General features: G+C 39.4%; 1 protein-coding gene across 1 annotated transcript in view; it reads left to right on the top strand.

Annotated features, from left to right (window-relative positions):
* The window catches only part of DCC (DCC netrin 1 receptor), a 349,712-nt gene that overhangs the window by 316,873 nt on the left and 6,655 nt on the right, over positions 1–26,184 (top strand). Inside the window, exons 23-24 of the mRNA XM_015565696.1 lie at positions 8,016–8,228; positions 23,384–23,467. Of these exons, the coding sequence (XP_015421182.1) occupies positions 8,016–8,228; positions 23,384–23,467 (297 nt within the window). The remainder of the gene's footprint in view (positions 1–8,015; positions 8,229–23,383; positions 23,468–26,184) is intronic.

Genomic DNA, 26,184 nt, shown 5'->3' with positions numbered 1-26,184 from the left:
CTTTGATGTTCTTATCTCTTAGAAAGATTGACTTACCCATGACCTGGGTAGGAGAACTTTTTTCCAATCCTTTGGATCCTACTTTGTGCTTTTGGACTGATTCTCTAGGATCTCTTTCCACAGTACACTTAACTGACAATATAAGGAGTGGTAGGAAGCAAAGATTCAATGTTTCAGGAAAGAGATGCTTTGATGGGTGCTTGGAATTTTACTTAGCACAATGTCCTCATGGTCATCTATGGTGTCACAAAGGGCAGAGCATCCTTCTTTCTCAAGGCTGAATAAAAATTCATTGTACATATAGTACCACATCTTCTTTATTCATTCATCTATTGATGGACACTTAGCTTGATTTTATATCTTGGCAATTGTGAATGATGCTATGATGAACATGGGAGTGCAGCTATCTCTATGAGATAGATATTTGTTTCCATTGGATAAAGTATTTCCAGAGGTGGGATTGCTGGGTCCACTGGTAGTTCTATTTTTAATTTTTTAGGAAACTCCATACTGTTTTCCATAGTATCTACACCAGTTTACATTCCCACCAGCAGTGTCCCATCACCAACATGTGTCATCTTTTGTCTTTCGGATGAGCGTCGACCATAACCAAATGTGGAAGGCAGATGCTGAGTCTGTTCCGACAGGACGGCATTGACACATGCCTCTTAATTTGGTTATGCTAATATGCATGCATACAAGTTTTTATGAGTTCTTAAATATATTTTGAATATTCACCCCTTATCAGATAAATGGTTTCCAAATGTTTTCTACCCCCTTACATTGCCTTTTCATTTTGTTCATGGTTTCCTTTGCTGTATTGGAGCTTTGAAATTTGGTGTGGTTCCTCATTTGCTTATTGTTGTTTTTGATGCTTTTATATTTAGCGTCAAATCTAAATAACCATTGCTAAGACCAAGATCAAGGAGCTTACCCTTATAGATTCTTTTAGGAGTTTTATAGCTTCAGGTCTTAAATTTAAGGCCTTAATCCTTTATGAGTTGTTTTTGTGTTTGGTGTAAGACAGGGGTCTGGTTTTATTTTTGTGTGTGACAATTTCGTTTCCTCAGCACCATGTATTAGAGAGAGTATTCTTTTTATATTGTACAGGTTGGAAGCAAAAGTAGGTTTACAAGTGTGAATATACAAAATACAGTTTATTTTGTATTATTTAGTAATTATTGTATTATTTTTCATATGAACAACTCTAAACCTAATTTTGTCCCACCCTGTATATTCTTGGCTCCTTTGTCACAAATGAATTGCCCATATATGCATGGGCTTATTTCTGAACTTCCTATTCTATACCATTGATTTATATTTTATGCCCATACCATACTATGTCGGTCACCCTCCCTGATGATTAGTGATGCCAAGCACCTTGTCCTGTACCGGTTGCCCGTTTGTGTGTCTTCTTTGGAAAAATGTCCATTCAGTGCCTCTGTCCACTTTTTAAATATTATTGAATGGATTATTTTTGCTTTTGAGTTTTGTTGTTTGTTTTGTCTTTTAACAATTGGTAGTTTTGTAGAATCAGGAAGTGTGATGTCTCCAGTTTTGTTCTTCTTTCCAAAGGTTTATTTGGCTGTTTGGGTCTATCGTTTTTAGGAATTTTTTTTATTTCTGTGAAAAATATCATTGAATCTGTAGATCACTTTGGCTAGTATGGACATTTAAACAATATTAATTCTTTTAGTTGATGAGCACAGATTAGCTTTCCATTTGCTTGTATCTTCTTCAATATCTTCTATCAATGTCTTATAGTTTTCAATGTATAGATATTTCCCTTTTTAACTAAATTTGTTCCTAAACATTTATTTTGATGCTACCTTGAATGAGATTATATTCTTAATTTTTTCGGAGAATTTGTGTGGATGTATGGAAATGCAATTAATTTGGGGCTATTGATTTTGTATCCTGGTAGTAGTATTTCATTTGTTTGAAGAAAGGTGGGAATGGAGAGACTCTCAAGCTATTATATATACCCTGATGATTTTTCCTGTATCATTTGACTTTTTTCCCTTCAAGCACATTTTAAAATCGATTTTATGGCTTTCTTCTCTTAGTTAAGAACAGGTGACTCAGCAGCTCATGTGAAATAGGATGTTTTGTAATAGAGAAGATGGTAACAGCAATAAAATGTATTTGTGAAGTAAGCTATATCTCTGACAAATCATAAATTGTTAGATGCAGGAAGGTTAGAATTAAAAGGCATCAAAAATCTGCCAAGAGAGAATTGGGTTTATTTTCCCTTTTCTCACTGCACATCATATCTACAGAATAGAGTTGTGTGCAGAAAACTTGAGAGAAAATAGTCCCTCAAACCATGCTGGAGGGAATTAAATGAGAAAAATGTGGGAAGTCCCATAACTAAAAATTTCTAAAACCCAGGACAATTAGGAAGGTAATTTCAGTCAAAGAATTCAGAACCACAAGTCCCCTTTTCAACTTTTAAAATGTCCTCTCCCCAGCAGAAAAGAGAGTTAGTTTTAGTTTAGTTTTCTCTTTGGATCATTTCCTACTACTTCCTTTTGATTTCATTTATGTTCTCTAACTTTAGGAAGGATGTGTAGGAAGGATGTATAGGAAGGAGGTATAGGAAGGATGTATAGGAAGGATGTATAGGAAGGATGTGTAGGAAGGAAGTATAGAATGACCTTTATCTGTTCACTCAGCAAGACGGGTATAAGCCAAAGTTTACTACTTTTTTAAAAATTAAAAGTTAACTTTTATTTATTCATAGTATATTCCTGTAATGTCTTTTCCTTAGTTAACGGCATAGTCTCCTTTGGAAAATCCAGTAACCCATTTCTTCTTTTCCTTCTCTCTTGATTTGGTACAACATGCAAAACTGTCTCATTGAATCTCGGGGAAAATGACTCCAAAAGTGAAAGTTTAATGAAAAAGAAAGCAATAAAAGAACTAGTACACAATTTGTTTTTGTCGGTGGTTAGAGTCTCATGAGCCACTCTGGGGCAGGACTCAGATAGTGTGGGAAGCTGCGCATATGTGGAAGCAGAGATACCTCTGTGTCTGCCATTCAATTCTGCTGTGAATCTAAAACTGCTCTAAAAAATAAGCTTTATTAAGAAAGGGAGAAATGAGTAAGGAAAGAAAGGAAGGAACAAAAAAAGGAAGGAAAAAAAAAACTTTGGTCCCTGTGTAGATTTTATTTTGTTAATTTGTTTAAAAGTAGATATAATTGAAAAGGTAGTTATATAACTTTTAAGTAATATATAATAAAATATATAACAATTACATGAAGTTATATAAATAAAGGATTCTTGACAGAGTGCTTTTGAACCTCATCTAAAATCAAAACGCATAGACATTCTTCTATTCCTAGATGTCATGGTTTTTAAAAATATGTCTTCAGTCATTCGTCAAGGACTTTTGAGCAGAGCTATGTGCAGTGCCAAAGGAATGGGAACAAATGTGTGTTTCCAAGTGATTGCTTAGAAAAAAATAAGTACCCTCTTTTCTAGGAAACTAAATATTCTCTGAATCACTGTCAGAAACAGTTAACTCCCAGCCATTCAGTATTGGTTTCTAAATGCCTTGGAGAACTCTAAACATCCCTGTTCTCTCTCAAGCAGAAAACACTTCATGACTCCAGCTAGAGATGTCTTATTAGTCACCTTGAGGAAGAGTGAAAGGCACACGTAGGAAAAGAAAAATGTGTGCAAGTGCAGGCTCCTCTTCCTCCAAAGTTACCCGAAAGACCTTTGAGTTTTATAAGAAATAAATCACTGAAACCCGGCCCCCAGAGACACACTGCTTTCTGAAGTCACAAATACAGCCGCATGCCTCTCCTACTGTAAGGGAGGAAAAATATATAATGTATTCGCATTACACACATTTGGTGATCTATCGACAGAATTTATGCAGTTTTGATAGACAGATATTTTCTTTTCCTACCAATACACTGCAGGTTTGACCTTAGCCTCAATAGGCAAATGAGTTGTCCGTGGAAAATATGGAGCAGTGGTCTTTAAAAAACTTCAACCAATAGATAGTCCTGGGGCCAAGTCATGACAAAATTGGTACCCCCACTTCTTCATCTTTGAAGCAGGAGTAAAGAAAGTCAGGTGATGTCCATTGTTCCTTTCAAGTGGAGCATTGTCTTAGAAGGCTGGTCAACTTTTGCCATGTTTTTTTTCTGCTCCAGCTCTACCCCAAATTGGAAGTTAACTTACAATGGGGCTTGATCTAGGTAATACCAGGAGTGCAAGGGAGTTCATAGATTTTTCTCTAGGTTCTTATAAAAAATCTAGGCTGTGAGGAGCTGGGGTTACTCAGAAATATTGCCTGATACTATTCTTCTGAGATTGATGAGGGAAGCACATTCCTAAAGGTGTTTATGTCTCAAAGTGTCTTTGCCTAGAGTCGTAGGTATGCGTTATTTCTTTCAAATGTTGCTATTTCAGACAGAAGAAAAATCCTCATTTGAATTTTTGCAATATATTTGCCAGTTATTCTGTTGCAGTGATTTATGTGTTGACATAAATTTTTATAAAGTGCCCTGAGATTTGACTCCGTTGTGTAATTGTGTGCTATTTGTACAATGTATTTCTAACATTTCTTCCTTTGCAAACAAGTGCCTTGCTGGGGCATGTTTGATTCTTGCTTTACTCTCTGAATGACAGGGAGGCTGCACTTTGTGGGCGAATGGAGGTTTTCTTTGCTTTCAGAGCTCTTAGCACAGCTGACGTCCTGTCATGAGCCAATCTGCTTCACATAGGCGCCCTGGAGCTGGTGCCTGGACTGGCCGAAGGGGCTCATCGAAAATGAGGGCCTCCCTCCAGTGGAGCAGATGATACTGTGTTTGTTTAAGAGTTCTCCCTGCCTTACCTGTCAGCCATGTCTGAACAGCATTCCTTTTGGTCCATATAAAAATATGAAAGTTGTGATTTGTCTATGGAATCCTGTACCTTGTCCATTGTATTAGGTATTAAGCAAAATTGTCATACTGAATAAAACAAAAACAGTCCCTTATGAATCACTGATGCATTTAGTCAGAAGGATGGGCCCTTCCATTCCCCACCCAGCAGATCAGATTAGGCATGTTCCTCTTCCCTATGTGTGGTGGTAAGGATTGATTTCACTAAAGAGCAGGTCCCTCTGGTTGCTGTGTTGCTACATCCTGTCCATTCCTTCCCTCAAAGTCAAGAGCCACATTCTGTGGCTCCGATGGGAAATGGTGGCCAGGCAAACACCTGAGCATGGAGGACTGGGCACAGAGAATCTTTATGTATCGGATGCTGATGAGAATGCCATTAAAGAGAAGGAGAATGGGAGCAGCCCCCAAAATTCAGTGACATCATCAGAATTAATGTGAAGCTTGCAGTTTTTAAAAAACTAAATTTCAGACTAAAAATGTGCATTTAAATTTTATTAAAGCTATGACCGCAATAATATTTTAACATAGATCTCTTTCATTTCAAAAATGTAGGAGAGATGAGGAAAATATGATGGAAGGAATAAAGAAAAGAAAAACTCATGAAATATATTTTTAATGGCTAAAGCCATTTTAAAAATATGGTATGAATTAATTGCAATCCTTCTTTGATCGAGGGAATTACTTAAGGCAGGTTTCTGAGGGAAATTGCAACTTTCTTTCCATATTTTTTACCTTTTAAAAAATATAGCTGTAGACATTTTGGATCAGTGGATAGAGCATTGGCCTACAGACTGAAGGGCCCTAGTTCGATCCTGGTCAAGGGCACATGCCCGAATTGTGGGCTCAGTCCCCAGTAGGGGGCGTGCAAGAGGCAGCCGATCAATGATTCCTTCTCATCATTGATGTTTCTCTCCCTCTCTTCCTTTTTCCTCTCTGAAATCAAAATATGTATATATATTTTTAAAAAAAAAAAACATTGATAATGAAGAGGAGGGGTCTACATATAGGTCCCTGCCACTGCTTCTCTCTGACCTACAGTGGAGACATTTTTTTTTAACTTGGACAATAGAACATTGGTAATTTTCTCCTTTAAACTGAATAATAGTCCAGACTAAAACCTTTATAATTGTCTTTATCTCTAAAACTGTATTTCCATCCAACAGATTACACAATCTTGACTGAACACAAGCACACATGTTCCTCTCCCCTTTACATTCTAACAAGCATGTAGAATGTAGCTCCTATAATACCTACCTGAAGACCCATCCCTTCTGCTCTTACCTGAGAACCAACAAGAATGTGCTTTAATGTTTCCTTGCAGCTCTTGCCATTTTGCACACATGTACCCCTCTCTCCACTTTTAACAGGGCTTCCTGGCCTAGGGATGAGGCCCTTCAGTTCAACCCCAGAGTCCTATTCTTCCTGGCCTAGGGATGAGGCCCTTCAGTTCAAACTCCTCTTGCCCCCAGAGTCCTATCTACTCTGCTCTCTTGGCTGCATTTTTCTTCTTTGAAGAACTGTTTTTTGTTATTGTTGTTTTCGAGTGTTTCTCTGTTTTTGGCTCTGGCTGAATGTTGCTACATCCTGTCCTCAGGCAGCCCTTTATCTCCTCATCCTCATCTTTGCATGGGGTGAGCCTGAGGCTTCTCAGTGACCCAGAGGACCTCCAACCCTTTCTGAATATAGAAAAATGAGTTTTAATATCATATCCCCTCCGAAGGCACATTTCATTTTTGCATGTCTTTAATAGTGTGTCTTGTTCTTTGCTATCTTAATCTCTACTCCCTTCAGCATTATCAGATTTTCTTTCTATCTCTTCTGCCCTTGGCTGACCTCACCTAGTCTCCCAGAGAGTTGCCTCAAAATTATCTCACGCAATAATTATCTTGAAATAGTTCCTGGTTAAAATTTATTTTTCAGAAGTGAGATATTATCTTCGATTACTGCATTTTTTTTCAACTCACCCAATAGAACTTTCTTAAGAAATAAATAATCAGAAATACTCTTACTTTATCAACACTTCTACTTACTACTCAGCTCTTTTCCTGTGCGGTTTCACTTAGACCTACTGGCTTTGCCTTTGAATGAATAAAGGCAAGTCATAGTGTCCTTAGCACGGGGAACTGCCTGGCCAATGTTTAAGTCCATTCAACTGTGTTCTCTGGGGGGAAAGGTGTGTTTCCTCATGCAAAACTGTCCAAATACCCACAGGCTGTCACAGATGACTATGCGAAACCTCTTCAACTATAGTAATCTAACGGCCAATTATGAGGTTTGCTACAAAAGAGAAAAAATTATCATTCTGCATTCAGCCTGTTCCCGCAGAGTCGTCCCTCGTGTAACCTCTTAGTTGGATGTACTTCTATTTTGTTATGGAAGAGAATGCTAGGGGTATTATTTGTGTCATTTTATTAGCAACGCCTTTAACACGTGGTAACTGATGTGTCTGATAGTTGGCATAGCATGTGTGAATCACAGAAGAATTGGCATATTGGCTGCTGGATAATAATGCAGCTGTAGCTGGGTTTGGTACATTGAATTTCACTGACATTGCCACTTATGAAGAGAGAAACAACTCTTTTTTCTCGCTTCATCACTTATGATTACAGCGCCCAGACAGTTCAGGCAATGTAGTGTGTGCCGTACATATTTTACTACTATTCCTGAAAAATAGAGGCCGGTTTCGCTGGATCTATTTCTGCTGTTTAAAGGGGCCGTGCTATCACATCCCATGAATATACCAAGAAGAATGGGGATGCTCATACATGAAGAAGAGGTTGGCCAGATCTTCGCAGATCATTCTGCATTGATCCAGGGGCTTTCAGATGACCTGGGGCCGCTTGATCCGTGGTCCGCAAACTGCGGCCCTTGAGCCACATGCGGCTCTTTGGCCCCTTGAGTGTGGCTCTTCCTAAGCCTTAGGAGTACCCTAATTAAGTTAAAAACAATGTACCTACCTATCTAGTTTAAGTTAAAAAAAAATGGCTCTCAAAAGAAATTTCAATCGTTGTTCTGTTGATATTTGGCTCTGTGGGCTAACGAGCTTGCCGACCACGGATCGGGGAAGCAAGCTTCGTCCTGGAATGATGACTGGGTTGTCACTTCTCCGTTGCAGCAGTGACCGAAGGACCAGCCACCCAGCCTCCACCCCTGTTGCCCCCCGCGCAGCCTGAGCACCCCAGCAGCGAGGAGGCCCCCAGCAGGACCATCCCCACCGCCTGTGTCCGACCCACGCACCCGTTCCGCAGCTTTGCCAGCCCCTTGCTACCTCCGCCAATGAGCGCAATCGAACCGAAGGTCCCGTACACGCCGCTCCTGTCGCAGCCAGGTACAGTGCCCGCTTGTCACGTTGCAAACAGTGTTCTCTTTGGTGCCGCTACCTATGTCCATGGGGGTTCCTGAGAAGGCCGGAGGCAGCGTATGTTTCCAACAGTGATCGCGTGCCCATGCCCTGGTGCTGATGTGTGTGGTGCAGCTCCTACATAGCTGGCTTCCAAGTAGCGGGCTTGTCGGTGCCCTTCCTTCCTGTGGAAAGTTGGTCACTAATCCTGAAGGCCCGGTGAGTACTTTTAAGACAGGCTGTGGGTCTGCCCACTAGGGAATGTTGGGAAAGTTCCTGATTCTCGCGTTTGCTACACGGGTCCCAGCATGTAAGGCTAGACTCCAAAGCTGGCGTTAGAGGCAGGAGAGTCTGCAGACCGCCTTTCAGGGCGCAGCGCCTGCTCTCATAGTTCTGCTCTGTGCCTTTTAATAGTCATCTTTGGGGATTCTTACTGCAGACTTCCAGGGCCAGAAAGAGTGACAGAACCTGTGTGGAATCCAACTTCCTCGCTGTAGGGCAGTGGTTCTCAGCCTTCCTAATGCCGCGACCCTTTAATTCAGTTCCTCATGTTGTGGTGACCGCCAATTTCATCGTTACAAATTGAACATAATTAAAGCATAGTGATTAATCACGAAAACAATATGTAATTATATATGTGTTTTCCGATGGTCTTAGGCGACCCCTGTGAAAGGGTCGTTCGACCCCCAAAGGGATCGCGACCCACAGGTTGAGAACCGCTGCATTAGATCCTCAAAACAATTTCGTGAGTAGCTACTTTCTTAGCCCCACCTCACGGATATGGAAGCTGGGACACGGGGCATGGAAGTAGCATGTTTAAGGCTCCTCAGCCAGGGAGTGTTGATGCACCCTTTCCTACTCTTTGCAGAAAGCACGGGTTCTGAAATGTTAGGAACTCATTTGTAGCTTTCAGTTTGTGTTCATTTAAAAAAAGAGAGAGAAACTTAAAAATCTACCAGATCAAATTATTCCAAAACTGATAAAAAGGAAATTGGAAACATCTGAAATAATCCTGAGTTAAGGAATACCATTTCTTCACAAGCCTTTTTGAAAGCATAGTTGGTACACAGATTAGTTCCAGGTGTACAATATAGTACATGATTTGACATTTTTACACTTCCTAATGTGATCATCCCGCTAATTCTAGTAATCATCTGTCACCATACAAACTTATCACAGGATTATTACTATTTTTGGCTTCTTCACTCACATTTTAAAAGGAAACGTAAGAGATTTAACTACCCTATGCTGAAGAACATAATTTTATTGCAAAAACTAAAGTGCTATAGCGCTTTGTACTGTTAACTATTCTCTCTACTTGCAAGTAAAGAGGGGGTTTTTAGTAACTATGTTATATAGAGAGAAAAAAAGCTGAAAATGATACTCTGAAGTCCATTTTACATGAACATTTTCCGGCGGTGGTAATGTTTGGTTTGGAACGCACAGTTTGGACATCACCTCATGCTCCAGAGATCTATGATAACAAATGACCCCAAAGAACTCTAATTTTAGAAAGCGCACCTGCCAGTAGACAGGACAAAGTAACGCCATTGTTACTGACTAGTTATTGTTTTCTTCTAGTTAGGAAAATACTACAGCTGCCGTAAACAAAATCTGACACCCTGTAGCACAAGCGGGTATATTATGTCTTTAAGAGCTTTGAAATAGAGTTTGTTCTTCAATCTCTGCACCTATTCTCTCAAATAACCAGCATCTAAGAAGAACCATTCTCTGATCTTACGTCATGTGGGCAAGATCTCATTTTCTTTTTATCCTCATCGTACATTTATGAGCTCTCTTTTGTTTCACTCTCATTCTTGTTTTTATTTGAATTTTGGTAAAAGCCATAGCTTCTTTCATATTTTCCAGTATCCGTGTCCTGCGTTTTGGGCTTGATTTTATACTTTTCATCTTTTCCCTCTAAGCGCCCCCTCCCCCACTCACCTCTAGGCACACCCGCCAGCACTTTGGAATCGTTAAATGCCTTTTCCTTTCACGCTTCCCCTGCATTGTCTGCCTGCGATTCCAGTTCATTTCATAATGTCCTACCTCGTGATTTTCAAATAAGTTCTCCCTGCATTGCTCCTGACACATGGTAAATAGTGTGCTTTTAAGAAAGCGCTGATGTTTACTTATTCTAATAGAAAAAGAAAATTAGCTGACTGACAAATGTATTAGCTGTGACATTAACTACATGTGTCTCAGCCTAAAAAATGAAATACTTAGAGCTTTCAACCAATTTTAATTCAAAGAAAATCATTACTTTAGTCAAACTGATTGATGAAGTGAGGTCATTCTCTTGTCGGCTGAAAAAAAAATACATCTCAAAGAAATTTTCTCTGCGTTTCACAATAAAAGGCCGCGTAATTACTAATGAATTTATCTTTACTTAACGCAAGTAATTCCTCTCGAGTGGAGCCGTGGGAGGCGGTGCTATAATGTTTTAAAGATCCTGCCTGATGAGAAGCTCTTTCTGCTTTGAAACCTGAAAATGAGGATCGATGAAGATGCTCCTTCCCCCTGCCCTTCCCACGCGTGGGTTTTCACGGGGGTCATTGACCTGGTTGCCTTCCACTAAGACACGCAGCTGTTTGCAGCACTTACATATGAGGCGCAGGGCAGCACCCATTGCGCAGTAATGGTGTCCACGGAGTGGCAGGGGACTGTGCGGGGTTTCCACAGCACGTGGGAGTTAGGAAGCCACCCTGTTTTCATAGTGTCTGAAGCCTGCCTGCCCGGGGAACACAGATCCATCCCCTTGGCTTTATTCGTTTGTTTGTTTGTTTTCCTTTCACCTGCTGATTTGGAAATTTCGCTCACTAGACTCTGGGGTGTTTCATTGTGTTTCTTACAATTTCATCATCACCTCATAATAAAGCGGTTCTGTTTCTTTTTAAAATATATATTGCAGAGAGGAAGGGAGATGGAGAAAGAATAGAAACATCAATGATAAGGGGGAATCATTGATCGGCTGCCTCCTGCACGCCCCCTAGTGGGGATCGAGCCCGCAACCCTTGACCCAAATCGAACCTGGGACTCCGGTCTGCAGGTCAACGCTCCATCCATGTAACCAAACCGGCGCGGGCGCGGTTCCCTTTCTTAAAGCTTCCTCCACAGACGTGAATAACCGTGCGCTCTTCATGCAACTCAGGGAGGGTGCAGTCACAGCACTTTGCAGATCACAGGGTGGACATGTAAGGGATTTGGCTCCGTCCCTTTCAGGCTAAATGGAAAATGTTTGATGGAGCGCTGGGCTGAGGGCACTGTAGATCTGACACATATTCGACATAAGGCCAAGGAAAGGTGGGGCTTTTTTCTTCACCAGTGAAAATTCCTTCTAGCGCTGAAATGATCCGCTGCACTTTAAATGAACCTGGATTAGGGGACCATTTGTCTTCCGGGCTGTAATTCTAAAGGGACATAAAACCTGACCCTTTCGAGAGGGACTTTTACACCGTGCGCCGTTTTGCAACATGAGCCCCCGAGTTCTTGCATCTTTGCAAAGCTGCATACATGCTCTATTGTCCTTCATGTACACATTGCATTTCTATCCATTTTTATTTGTAAAAGCCAGACCCTAGAACATTCTCATCTTTTCAATCTTCTAAGGATCAATATGTCAGTGGACATGACAAGACCAAAACTCACTTCATTGTCCTGCGAAATTGAGTTTGATTTTCCCTCTGCAAATTGTGGCATGCGCTTCAATTTGTCTGAGCACGGAGGACACGGAGTGGGTGGAGGTGGCTGCAGGGGACAGAAGAGGCACTTGATTTATCTTATCTGGCTGGTCGGGAAATCATGTGTTCCTGCTCCAACCTAATCTTTATGACAGGCCTCGTTTCAGTAAATATGCTATCACACAAAACCGCCAATAAATTACTTGAATGCATTAATACAATTGCTTTTCCTGGGCCACTTGTAGGCCACTGTCTGGGGTGTTCAGCAAGGATGCCCCATGCGTGTTCTGTTCTGCTGACCTCACTCAGAGGAAGAGGTCATAAGAGATCAGACATCCTCTAGTGAGTGAAACAAGAGGATCACTTTTCGGGCCAGTCAGATCAAATCAATCATTGGCACAGCTAAGCACAAGGGGTATATTGATCTGGCAGTATTGGAACCAATAACACCAATCCATCCTAGGGTGGAAAATTAAACTACTGCCTTTTCAAATTCCATCTTATATGTAAGCTCATCTGTGTGGGTTTTTTGTTTGTTTGTTTGTTTGTTTTGTTTTAGTAGCTCCTTGAAATTGGCCTGTTCTCATCCCTGAGTGATATTTTTCATAGATGAAAAGTGATTTGCTTTGGTCTAGTCATCCTAAATTATCCCTTGGTAAAAAAGTATTTAAGTTAAAGTTGCCTTATATGTCACCAATATTTGTGACCCTGCAAACCTACTTGGTATTTTAATAAATAACTGTTTCCTCTGTTATGGCATCCCATGTGTAGGAAAGAGCCTGCTAATAATCTCAGAGAGGGAAACAACTTCGAGAGAATTCTTTATGCGGAAGCCACGCGTCTGTTGCCTCATTTATAGGTAACAAAGCCGAGGCCTGGAAAGCAAAGCAACTTGCCCAAGGTCAACAACTGAGCTAATGGCTAAAATTCAGAGAACTCGAAACAATATAACATTGAAGGGAAACAAAGGATCTTATTTAACTTTCTTCGTGATATGAACACTTATTCTTGAATTGGCTTTTTTTTCTCTCTTCAAGTAGACTTCTTGAATGATCCTAATTAAATATTCCTCAACAAGAACTGTCTTGTGGCAGGTTGGTTCATGTAGTTTAGTATTTGAGTAAATGTTTTAGTCCTTTACGGAGGCTAAATGGAGTGGAGACATTATAGCAAGAGTTGGCACTAGCCAAGTCCTCTGGAATAGCTCCTATGTTCTTAAATTCACCTGACCAACCTGCACAGTTCTTCACAGGAAGGTAGGGAGTGAGGGAGTTGATATTTGTTGCTTTCAGTACCCGACACTATGGATAGCCAAGGCTTTGAAGTCCAATAATAACAGTAAAGATGAGCAGAAGGAAGTATAGAGTGAAAATAAGTTAAGACACATGAGAATATTATCAGATTGTCCTTAGAATGTGAGGGTCAAGGAGATTTAAAAAATGAATGGCTGGTATTTTTTAGAATTGAGGAAAGCTTTTGGGAGGAGGGACTGGATGACCACAATTGAGTCACAATTTGAATCCTTTTGATCAAATTTTTGCCCAATTAAAAAATAAGAGAAAATATTACCCTAAGAATTACTAGATTATATATATTTGAGGCCTGGTGCACAAAATTCGTGCATGGGTAGGGTCCCGAAGCCTGGCCAGTGATCAGGGCCGATCTGTGGGGCAACTGGCAGGGTGATTGGGGGGCGGCCCCACCCCCCATCACTGCCCACTCGCCAGCCAGCTCTGTCACTGCCACCAGTAGCCTGCCTCTGCGGGGAGACTGGTGGAGCAATTGGGGGGGACCTCCACTGGCACCCGCCTTGGCTGGCCTGGGGCCTGCAGGCTGGGGGAAGCTCCTGTGTTGACCGTCTGCCCCCTGGTGGTCAGTGTGTGTCACAGCGATCGGTCGTTCTGCTATTAGGTCGATTTGCATATTAGGCTTTTATTATATAGGCTATATAATTGATGCTAATTAGGAACTTAATAGACAATTAAACTCAAAGGTTAAAGTATTGAGTTGCCATCTAGATAATCATAAAGTAAATTTTTCAAAAAATCTACTTTCAAAACTTTGTTACTTAGTAGGCTCCATAATTTGAACTATATCATTTAAGAAGACTGTCCTTGGGTTATACTGTGGTGACGTGTAAGTAGCAGAGAATGGTGAGGGATAAGGGGAGCAAAAGGTTGTTTCAAAGGAGAAAATATTCCTTTCCCATTTCCTAAGAACCTGGTAAGTCACATGGTTAACTACTGCTATATAGATTTTGTTATTTATGAAATACCTTGAGGGTCAAAATGTCTTTTTAAAAACCAGCTTAGATGAAATTAATAAGGTTGATGCTTTAATTTTGTCACCTTTTATAGTTTATTGAGGTCATTTCTGAGTAAAATCATGCCTACCTGAGGCTTAACTAATATCACTAGTATAGCTGCAGAGGTAGATAGATATTCAGAGGGGTTGAATAGCTCATAACTGTTCCAGAATCATGTATCATTACTCTTGGGACCTTTATACAAACACTTACACATAACAGAATCAGTCAATATTTGTTTAGTTTTCCAGAATAGAATAATAAAGAGCCAAAAATTGAATTCAAGTTTCAATTTTAAGTCTAATGATGATTATAAGTGAAACTAGGCAACCTGAGAGTCAGTAAAAAGTTTAGATATTGATGATAGATGCAGGTAAGATAAAATGGTTTCCAGACGCATGACCAGTTGATTAGAAAATGCTAAGTGTTCCTAATGATAACTAACACCTCAGGCTAAAGTGAAAGTAAATTGCATGGGGTGGAAAAGCAATATGAAAGCACCATCCCTGGAAATTCTATTTAATAATTTAACTTTGTGAAAATAAACAGACACGCAGTGACATACATAGTAAAATGGAGAAGAGTAGCATCCACTTTGTTCTTAAAAGCAGGGTGTGCAGCTCTGTGAAAATGGAGTCTTGAGGATTAATCTCTTCATTATGCCAGTTGGGGAATTGATTTTACTCCCCCTCAATCCTACTATTCTCATCTGTGAAATTAGTCTTTCCTCTTTAAAAGATACTGAACTCTAACAGTCTTAATTATTGCAGAAATAAGAGTGGATATTCTCTCTGTGATTTTTCTTTGCTTTGTGAAATAATATAAAAGAAAGATTTTTATTTGAATAAAGATTTTAAGCAGTTGACAGAGTTCTTTATAGTTTATCAATTAATTTGAGGCTTTATAGTTTCCCAATTTCTCCTTGGGAACAAGGAGAAATTTTGAAAGAAACAAATAAAACATGTCCACATAAAGCTCTGTGTTAATGGACCATTGAAAATGTGTTGTGAGAAATCTCACACAGTGAAAACCAAAAATCTGTGATATGAAAATCAAGTGAGAACTTAACCAGCAGCAAAGTATTTCTAAAGATATGACCTATAACATCTAAAAGAATGTGTAAAAACAGTTAAAGCTGCCCTTCTGGATGTCTATAACTTTGATCCTACTGGCAAAACTGGATGAAGAATTCAAGTGCCGTGTTAAACATCTTGTGTGTTTTACAGCGTTGGCTATTATCGTAGGCTTGCAGGACTGATTTTCTTATTGCCAGAATCTATTTACTGGACCATCAAGGCTCTCCAAAGAGAATGCCTTTATCGTTTGTGGTAAAGGGATTTTAACAAGCTTCTTTGTGTGTGTGTGTGTGTGTGTGTGTGTGTGTGTGTGTGTGTGAAAAACAATGATAAGTAAGCCTAATTGATTTCAAAATGAGAGACATATTATGACATAATTGCATATTGGAGACTTATAAGGATAATGGAACTTCAAATGCTGCTCTTTTCATATCTCCTCCAAACTGCCCTCTTCAACATTCTTTCACATTTGCTGTTTCCTTCCCCAGTTGTTTGTATCTTTCTACCTTTGCGATCACCGGCGTCAGGATTTTTAATAGAAATGGCCTAGTTTACACTACAGTAATGTGTTAGCCTTAAAGCCCAAGATTGCTAATTTTACCTGTAGCTTCCGTTGGTGTTGCATTTAGAATCAGAGTGATCTGTTTATTTCCCTTTTTGGCCACTCTTTGGAGAGGTACCTCAGTCGGGTGAGAGGAGCGGGCTGCCTGTGCACAGGGGCCTGAGCTGATGCTCACCACAGTGCGGGTGAAAGGCAGGGCGGCGTTGCCATGTGGCAGGGAGAGCTCCACCCACTTTCCAGGGCTCTTCTCTGGCAGAGCAACCTGTGACTGAAAGAGCACTTACCCGAGGAAAACTATAAAACTCCCCCAGGGCCCAACTCCCTGGTTATCGGCTGCGTCAGCCTGGAGTCAGTCATTTGACCTCTTCGTGTTGCAATTTCCCACAACTATCAATGGGAAAGTAAAATCTAGTCTGGAAAGGGTTGGTTTCATCTTTTTTAAGGAGGAGTAAAAGATTGTGACCATGAATTAGGCCAGTGATGGCGAACCTTTTGAGCTCGGCGTGTCAGCATTTTGAAAAACCCTAACTTAACTCTGGTGCCGTGTCACATATAGAAATTTTTTGATATTTGCAACCATAGGAAAACACAGATTTATATTTTTGATATTTATTTTATATATTTAAATGCCACTTAACAAAGAAAAATCAACCAAAAAAATGAGTTCATGTGTCACCTCTGACACGCGTGTCATAGGTTCGCCATCACTGAATTAGGCTAACGATGTTAGCACTGAACTCAGGAGGTCCTGGTTTGATATGATCAGGAACCACATGACTGTATACATTTGGCCCAGTGAAGTCTCCAATGCCTTATATTAAGGAGCAGTGAGGTCAGGTGGAAGGAGGTGAAAGCAAATGTTAATGGTTCCATGGCTGGTGATGAAACAAGGTCTAACCCCTGAGCGTTGTATTTCATCACAAGCACATGTACCAGAGAAAGGGAGCCAATGAACTGGGCCCTTGCAAGACAGACAACATGGTGAGCAGAGAAGAGCAGGACAGCTGCTCGGAGGGTCTGAGCGTTGTTTCCTGAGTCTCCAGCAAGCTGTGGCCTCTTCCAATTGGACATGTCTTTTTCAAACCATACATTTATCCGGCAGCCAGGAAACAATCTTCCACCTGCAGCTTTAAATGATCAAACTGCATTAAATAGCCTTTCCCTTCCAGTTTCTTCATCTGTGTCTCCACCCACTGTTATGCATGTTTGCTCTGCAAGCCCAATAAGGATTTACGTCCTATTGGGTCACAGGTTTGATGGCAACGTGCCTGACTTCCTCTCATAAATACTGCATCTTCTGAATTGCTTCTCACCATGAGCCAATTTAATGTGTCCAAAGTCTATGGAATTTCCTAGAGCTCAGCCTTAACTTCCCACTTAGCTGTCCCCAGCACGAACCTTCTGCAAAGAGGATAGCAGGGCAAAGAAGAGTAAGAAGTGAGAAGCAGGAGGTGAGCTGTTGAAAGTGGGGAAAAGAGGTTATTCCTTATTGAACACGTGTGAGACATTGCTGACATGAAAAGATAAAATAGGGTGTTCCAAAAAAAATGTATATACACACTTTGAATAAAAGAGATATTTACTGAAATAATTTCATTTTCAAAATTGAGCTACTAGCTGAAAATTTGTTTTAATTTTGACAAATTTTTTTAGTTTCCTTTCCAAATATGTATCGATCACATGTTTTTTCATATTTGAGTTGGCCCAACCTATCCAACTGGGGAAAGTTTTATTTCAGATTTATCCTAGAATAAATATCTAGAATAAATATCCACATATTGTCAAAAGCCGAAAGATAATGTGGGATTATTTCTAACCCCAATATAAGATAGCCTACAGCCTATTTTTCCAGAACTAGCTTCCAATCATTTTATAGATATGAAATATTCAGAAACTTCATTGCTGCAGAATATGTTGAATATTGAAGAGTATGAAACATTGCATAGAAACATGTTGTTCTCATAAATAATTTCCCATATGTGGGCTCGAAGAGCTCTTCGTCTTGGTCCAGCGTGACAGAATTAGTCAGATTTTTTCATTGGCGTTTAGTTCCACTGCAGATAAAGAAAAATAAAATCTCAGTTAACTAGTATCTTTAGGGAATGGACTATTTTCAGGAAATTACATTTCTGGACAGCTCAGAGCAAAATAGAAATCATTTTATAATGCATAAATGTTTATCAGTTGCCAAATCTATGTTATGTATAAACTGAGGACTGGGAGAATGCCATTTTGCACATGTCTTTTCCTTAAATCCCACACTATCTCTATAAAGCAGGTCAAGTCAATTGTAGGGCCTGAACCCAGAGTACAGAAGCATTGAATAACATCTTCAAGGTCACAGTTATTAAGGGCAGGGGCAAGATAGAAGTCTTCTGCATTGTTATAATATTTATTATTTTACCTGATTGCTGGAGAATCACAAAAGTGTACCAAGAAGGGCAGAGTAAGTAAAAACTCCGAGATGAGAAAGTACAAGATGTTTTCAGAGTCTGTAGGTAAAGCAGCCTTGCTAGGGAGGGTGATTTATAGAGTAATTATGAGATAATGCGCTGGCCAAGGGCAGGATACAGTGAGTGAAAACAGAGCAGTGGGAGGATCCAGTGGTAAACCAAGACTGAGATAGAAGCTGTGTGATGTGGATTTATGGCAGTGAGAATAGATGGAAGAGACAGCCGTAATGGTTATCTTTCAGAAGAAGAAGCAGGCGGCTGAGTGAATAATTGGACATGAAGAGTGAGGGACAAGGTGAAGTCCAAGGTGACTGTGTTGTTGTCTTTGGGAACATGGTTATAAACACACAGAAAGAAGGAAGTGAGTTGAGAAGTTACTCTTTAAAAGGAATGGGAGAATGGGAGACAGTGAAGTATGCTGGGTCAGTTGCACATCAAAGTGGAAATGTACAGTTTATATGGTAAAGTGTTAAGAACTCAAGAGGGAAGTCACAGCTGAAGAGTAGTTTGGGGTACGAGTTTTGGCATATGGTAGACAGAATTAGATCACAACTCCCAGGGACCGAATTTGAAGTAAAATAAGAAATTGGAAAACTGAAATTTAAGGTAAATCTTTATTTTTATGAGGGAGTAAAGACCAGGTACTAGAGATAAGAGAACAATGACAGTATAATTTTTTAGAAGGTAAAAAAGGAGAGTACTTAAAGGAAAGGAAAGTTTTAAATATAATAGTTCCTTGATTCAAAGATGGCTTTGATTCTTTTGCTTCTAATGTTTTATTATAAAAATATCAAATGCTCAGGAAAACTGTACAGTGAACTCCTATATATCCACCACCTAGATTCTATAATTAACAATTTGTGTATTTTATTTGCCACATATTTACTCATCTGTCCTACTTAACGTTTAATGCATTTCAAATAAAACTGTGGACATCCGTTCACGTCACCTCTAAACACTTCAGCAAGTATATAAAGATGCCATTGCCTTTGGAGTCTACCGATGAACTTGTTGTATAACGTTAAAAGTTAACTATAGTAGTTGTACAAAATCACTTGTAAGAAGCATCTTAATTTCAGTGACATTGCTGTTTATCTTAGAGCTGAAGAGACGTAATTACTAACAAATCCCATAGAGAGTTAATAGGGCAGATACTCATTAGGCTGAAAGGTTATGAGAGTATTTATGACCTTTGTATCTGACATTTACATACATGGGTGAGAGCAAAAGCCAGGTGGCAAGAGAGTGATGGTGGGTAAACTAATAGTCAATATGCAAGTGTAGATTACCCCTAGAAGTATGGCAGCAAATTACAGAAAAGAAGTTGGTCAGTGCTAAAAATGCTAATGCTCTCTTGGCTATCTTCCTCAATGGCATTGGTTTCCTTTGGGACGAAAGTGGTGATGGTGTTTAACTCTCACAGTTGAAAATAATTTAAAATAATATGACCATAACTCATTGACTAAGTTTCTTTGAGCTTTTTAAAGTGCTCTTGTGCCTTGAAAATACTATTCATGTTGTGCTTTGATCAGTGTGAGAGATACACATGTAAAAGTTGGAAGAGTTGGGGTTAAGTTGGTAATGTACTAACCTCAGAATGTAATCTGGAAGTTATATTTCTGGTTAGTCATTATACCTATATGAGTGTGTGTACAATTTGATGACCTCTATTAAAGATCAAACCAGAGAAAAAAATAAATTATTTCAGGATATTAAAAAATCTGGCTCTGAGTAATAAAGGCTTTACTATAAAAACAGAATCCTCTGTGGTGATCAAATTGTCTTTATAAAGGGAAATATTTCCAATGTTTATAAAATAGATTTTTTAAAGTGGAAATTATTACATATAACCAGCATATGAAATATTTACCAGAAATATATTCTATTGCATACTAATGTGGCTGAATTTAGGCTATGATGACATTCTACACAGAGCACATAATTTTAAAAATCATGGAAAACTGAAGTGTGGATATTTACACTGTTTCTTCATTTTCCTGATGTTTTCATGATAATATGGAAACTTTATGCAGTGTCATATGTCTTTTTAAGCTTTGAGAGTCTGGTTTTTCTCTGAAGTTTGATCAATAGGATATCATCAAAAATAAGATAATAAAGGAGGGGTTGTAAGCCTATTTTTTCATAAAGAATGGGATTGACAATTTTCCTTCCTGGAGCACAAAACATCTGAATTGCAGTAACTGTAAATAAAGTACTTAAGCTTGTTGCTTCTTGTTGCAAACAGGGTAGAAAAGGTTAGAAAGAAAATTAAAGAATAAAGTTGGCCAGAAGATATAAATGTCTCTTTTAGAACAAACTATCTGAAAATGATTTTGAATATGGATTTTGAATTCATGGATATGAAATTAACTGAGAGACCTCTTGGTTTTGACATCATATGCAAAAAAAAAGATACAGGAAGTCAAAGTAGACCTCTTAACGTGAGCAATGGAAATAATATGGAATCTTATTTTTACCTTTAATTGTGGTAGCCTCCCAATAAGCAAAATAGATGTTGAGTGTTGAGTCTGTGGTTTTGCTTTTGGTTTGTTTTGGGTGTTTTTAATATGTGGTGTAGGAACCCCAGAGAAGCATCAGATAAAAGGGAGAGATGCAGAACTGTCCTGATGAGTTCATTTCTCATGATTGTTGGTGGTTTTCCTGGAACTTTTCTTCTTCTATGAGGTTTCTAAATCAAGCAGCCGCAGGAACGGGCAGAATTATGAGTGCAAGGGTTCTGCAGGCTCATCTGCTTGTTGTGACTTTTGTCTGCCTCCATCTCGTTTCCAAGAACAAATTCACAAAGTATGATGTCAGCTCTGCTCTATATGAAGTAGGCACTGGGGTAGTCCTAAGGTCAAAAAGACACATTAGGCAATGTTTTTGTTCTGAAGGGTCTCTTATTCATCCTTTGCTTAGTCATTCTTTCCCAACATCAATTTCATGGATGACTATTGATCAGTTCTAGCACTTTTTAAATCCTTCTTTAATTAAGGCTCTTCTTACTCATTATAAAATGCAAAATAAACACCCTTTTGTGTACAGGATTTGTATGGATTCAAAGCCATCTGGGATAGTATTTAACTCATGTGCCCAACACAGTTGTCACTTCCTCCCCTTCAGTATTTTGGTAACTTTGTTATTTTCTTCAGTTACCATTGGGTAGCTCCTGATGTGCCCAGTACATTAAGAACTTGGATTCCTACTCCAAAAGGTATGAAGGTACAGCAAACCACAAATAGGTAGAACTAAGAAAGGTCATGGCTTTATCATTGGGGCTGCTCGATCTTATAATGACTTCAGGAGAGGAACTTAATTACTTATTGGATTATAATTATTCAAAACAGGAGGCTGGGTGACTTGTAGCCTAGAGCAAAAAGAAGATGTTAAAAATATCAGCATCAGATTTTAGAGGTATCTCCAGAAGCAAGAGCATTTTCTCTACCCAGGTGCAACTGTGTCTAAAGCCTCATTTGTAGAAAAGCATTTCTTATATGGCCCTTTCTAGCATTTATTTCTAAAATTTTAAACAAATCCAAGAAGGGAAAGATGATAAGGTACTAAGAGTTTGTCACAGGTTATGTTATTATATCATTTTATATCACGGGTGTGGGGAATGATATCTCATGTGGGGAATATGCAAAAAGAAGGTAATGGGGAACAGTGTAGGCAGGAAAGTATCTCAAAAGGAAGAAGGGAAGATATTTGAACACAGTGTTCATCCTTGGCAGTAGTCAAACAAAGGTAAACTATAAAACTATGTACTATGTTATTCTTTCCCAAGATGTCAGAAGTCTTCACTTCTGTGACACGATGACATTTATATGCATTGGTTCACCACTTAGATGGAAACAAGTCTAGCTGAGATCAAGATAGAGAAGTGAGCGGCGATATGTTGGTTTTTTCCTCTACCTCTATTCGATCACTCACCTCCGCCATTCTACACTGCCACTGTTGTCTTCTCTCACTCTTCCCTTCCCTTTCCAGCACTAAGAATGTCCCGTCCACTTCCCTTTGCTTTTCATCAATGCCTATGTTGTAGATTTATTTTTATTTGTTTTTGTCTAAGGAAGAACATCTACTTTAACAATAGAAGTAGTCAAACCCCACTTACCGGCTGAGTGGCTTTGAGCAAGTTGCTTATCTTTTTTGAACTTTGACTTTTCCATCTCATGATGTGAGCAACAGGATATGTTTCAAAAGTCCCGTTTGAAAGAACATACGGGACAATGTAGGCAAAGATGTCTTATTGCAGTTCATTGTACCTGTGGGAAAGAAACAGGATATGTAAGTTTTACCCTTTTTCTGAGTTCCAGCTCATGGAAATAATAGGAAGAAGGGGGCTGATAACCAAATGGGAATCAAGGGCCCAAGAGAATCATGGCCCTCGGGAAGAACTGGGTAGGAGCATCTGGGGGCCGCTTCCCTGAAGTTAGGACTATGGGCTTACCAGCTGGGAATTGGAACAGATAGAAGAGACTTGCTGTGTTGGAGTCAGGCCTTGCCTAGTGTGTTTAAGAAATGCAGCCTTCAGAAAGTTCAAGGCCAGAGAGTTGGGGGGCTTCTATGTCGCAGGGCAGACAGGTTTAAGAACTTGCTTAGGGACCAACTTTGCACATTAATTCTACTCTCCCACCTTCACAGGGAGATGGCACCATGAAAGTCACCTTACCTGTCACTCAGAGTAGTTCAGAGTAGTCTCACATCTTACGCCTACATGGGGAAGAGTAGAAAGGGAGAGGAGATGGGCAGGAGCACCACATTAATACACCCTCAGTGTTCCCTTTGTCTTTGAGGAGAAACGGGAAGGTCAGATGAAACACAAAATGCTTCTGTTCCCAGAAATGCCATTTAAATACACTTATCACCCTTACAGTATACTTCACACAGGAGAGTAAATGCTTTAAAATTGATGCCAAAACTTATGTTTGAAATTCACTTAGGAGGAATGCCTGAGGCTACTGTATCTAGTTTTACACACCTACTGTCTTTTTGTTCAATGCCTGTGCCGATGAAACAGTAGAGAGCATTACAAATTTTTCCCTATACATGTCTTTTTTCTTTCAGGATCTCAAAAGCTCCTCACATGTGAGAAGTCTTCACACTACCTGACACTTCCATATGCCCACAGACAGCCTGAGCAGAGAGTAGGTACTCAATCACAAAAACATGTCAGAATAAGAGTATAGTTTCTATAGAAACTAGACCAAGAGAGGCTATTTCCTTTGTCAGGCATCACAGAATAGGTCAGAGTGGAGAGGAGAATCCAGGCCTCCTCCAAGTTACCCATGTTGATTTTATTCTTAAGAGCGAAGGAATGGAAAATGAGATAGGAAATAGGAAAATGTAGGTAAGGATCAGAGAATTCATATTGAAGACAATATGAATTGTCTTCACACACTGGCCTCGGGTTTGATGCCGGTGCGTCTGTTCATTCCCACCGCAGGTTAATGTAATGTTTCTCGCCAAGAATCATTTTACTAGGGAAAACCTTCTGCAGGGAGACTAGCAGGAGTGTGCACCTGGCAGCCATAGATTACGCACTTAATGAGCAAATGACGTGTTTAATAACCGTGCTGTGAAAATAAAGCTTAAAACAGTAAATGCCTGCTGAGGCTGCTCATCCACCTCAGAGGCAAACTGCTGGCCAGCTCAGAACTCCAGCATCATTCATATCTCCCCCCACCCCCCCAGTGGGTCCTGCTGAGAAAAATAACATTAAATCCAAAACGATGCTCACTTAGTTGGTTGTGTATCGGTGTCAACCCATTTATTTAGCCTATCAACATTATGTGTTTCACCTCAGGGTCACCTGTAACACATCTTTGATATGCACGCTGGGTAGGGGGACATCTATAGCACTTTCAGATTGAGCATTTGTAAATTTAAATTTTTCAATGAATCACGGATCATTTATACTCATACTGATTTAATACTGCTCGTTTATATTTGGACTGAATTTAGCCTTTTGGGAAGGCCACTGTTGTTGGTTTGAAATAAGAATGCAAAATAGCCATAGTTGATACGGTTTATCATTAATAATGTTAAGAGAACATTATAGAACTTTTTTCTAGAAAACACCATTTTAAAATCCAATTATTGTAATTTATGAGTTAAGGATTCACTTGCTGGAGATTTCTTTGAATTCATTTTTACCAGTAGACTAACTAATGTTTCCTTAATCTCTAGGAGAGCAGAGAAATCCTAAAGTAAAGTTCAGTTTAAGTAGAATAGCTATATTCTCCTTCCTTGTATAATTTTAATAGCTAATACCTTAAAGAAAAAAAATTGTTTAACCTTTATAGGTATAAAAAAAATGAGACCCAAAAAAATAAGAGTACTGGGAAAACAAAGTCACAAAAGTAAGACTGGATCTCCTCAGTCCTAGGCTAGGACTCTGCCTGACATTTGGATGTTTACCTGAGTACTCATTCTCTCCTTGGAATTTATTGTGTAGATCACACACATCATGCTATCATGGGGAAAAAGTAAATAATATAGGAAGTCACAAACCTTTTATCATGAAGATCAGTTTGGTCTTCTGGATTGGGAATCCCTCCTCTTTCATTTGCTTACCTTCTACTCTGAAAGTGACATGGTTTTTCTTGCTCACATTCTGGAAGTCAGTCTTCATAGTTGAGAGTGACTATAGAGACTCTTGATGGCCAGGCTAAAATTATATTAAATTAGCAGCTGGGGTCCATGGAAAGGATTCTTTTAATTTTTGTCTTTCCTTTTCTTTTGCTTTGATGTATTTCTCTGAAGTTGATAGAAGTTTCATTTAACTTATTCATTTTTAGACCAATTATCAATGTCAGTGTCATTTTCCAAAGCAAAGAAGTCAATATACGAAGTCTTCTCTGTAGGCTACTCCCTAGTTCTAAAAAAAAATACAAGAAGCTGTCAAAAATTCTAGTACTTATTGACTTCAAAGAACCAGCATTTAATACCCTAAAGAAAGTGTTTTGGTTATTTTTCTAATTGCTACAGTTTTCATTTCATGACTCTCTTCAAGTGTATCAAAACACCACCAGATATGGCAAAAGCAACCATTCCTTAAAAGAGCCCATCATGGAGAAGAAGAACACAAAGAAGAGGGGAACAGGGCTCCAGAACAAAGTGGCTTTTAAATGCACTTCTGAGGGCAGGGTAGAAAAGGCCAGATAGCAGTGGAGGAAGTGGGGCAAAGCAAGCCCTAGTGCAACTGAAATCCAGGAAGTTTCAGTAGAAGAATGGACTCAGGATAAGGGGTCTCCCCATAGTTGCACTTCATCAGCAGGTGAGGGGCAGCAAGATTATTCCCAATGCCCTCTTCAGATTGGACCAAGCTGCCAGCCATCACTTACTTTTCCAAATGACAGGTGATTAAACTGCTTTCTCACTTAAATTTAGTCCATGACATGGGACTGGTTATTTTATATAAAGACTAGTGGCCTGGTGCACGAATTTGTACACATTGAAATTAATTAGAAGAAATATTTTAGTATCGCTATTCACCCTTTCTCTATATAATAGAAGTGTCAACTAAATTCATGATCAATAATGACAGATCGAAACACACAAGTGTAATTGGCACCAGCGAGAGCTTTATATGTATGATAAACTTGCTTAATTAGACCTGCTTTCTGAGTTAGCTAAACTTTTTCCAGCCCAGTGAAGCACCCCAACTTCTCTTTCAGGTAATTTTCAGCAACACAACAGTAAATATCAACATGAAGCAGATTATTATTGTAGATCACACAGGGAGAACAAAGTATAAAATTTTTTTAAAAATATTTTATTGATTTTACATAGAGGAAGGAAGAGGGACGCAGCGTCAGAAACATCGATGAGAGAGAAACATCGATCAGCTGCCTCCTGCACACCCA

This window comes from Myotis davidii, unplaced genomic scaffold (assembly GCF_000327345.1).
Source record: "Myotis davidii unplaced genomic scaffold, ASM32734v1 scaffold520, whole genome shotgun sequence".
Classification (NCBI taxonomy): domain Eukaryota; kingdom Metazoa; phylum Chordata; class Mammalia; order Chiroptera; family Vespertilionidae; genus Myotis; species Myotis davidii.
Note: the sequence above shows the minus strand (reverse complement) of the source record. Positions and strands in the feature narration are given on the sequence as shown.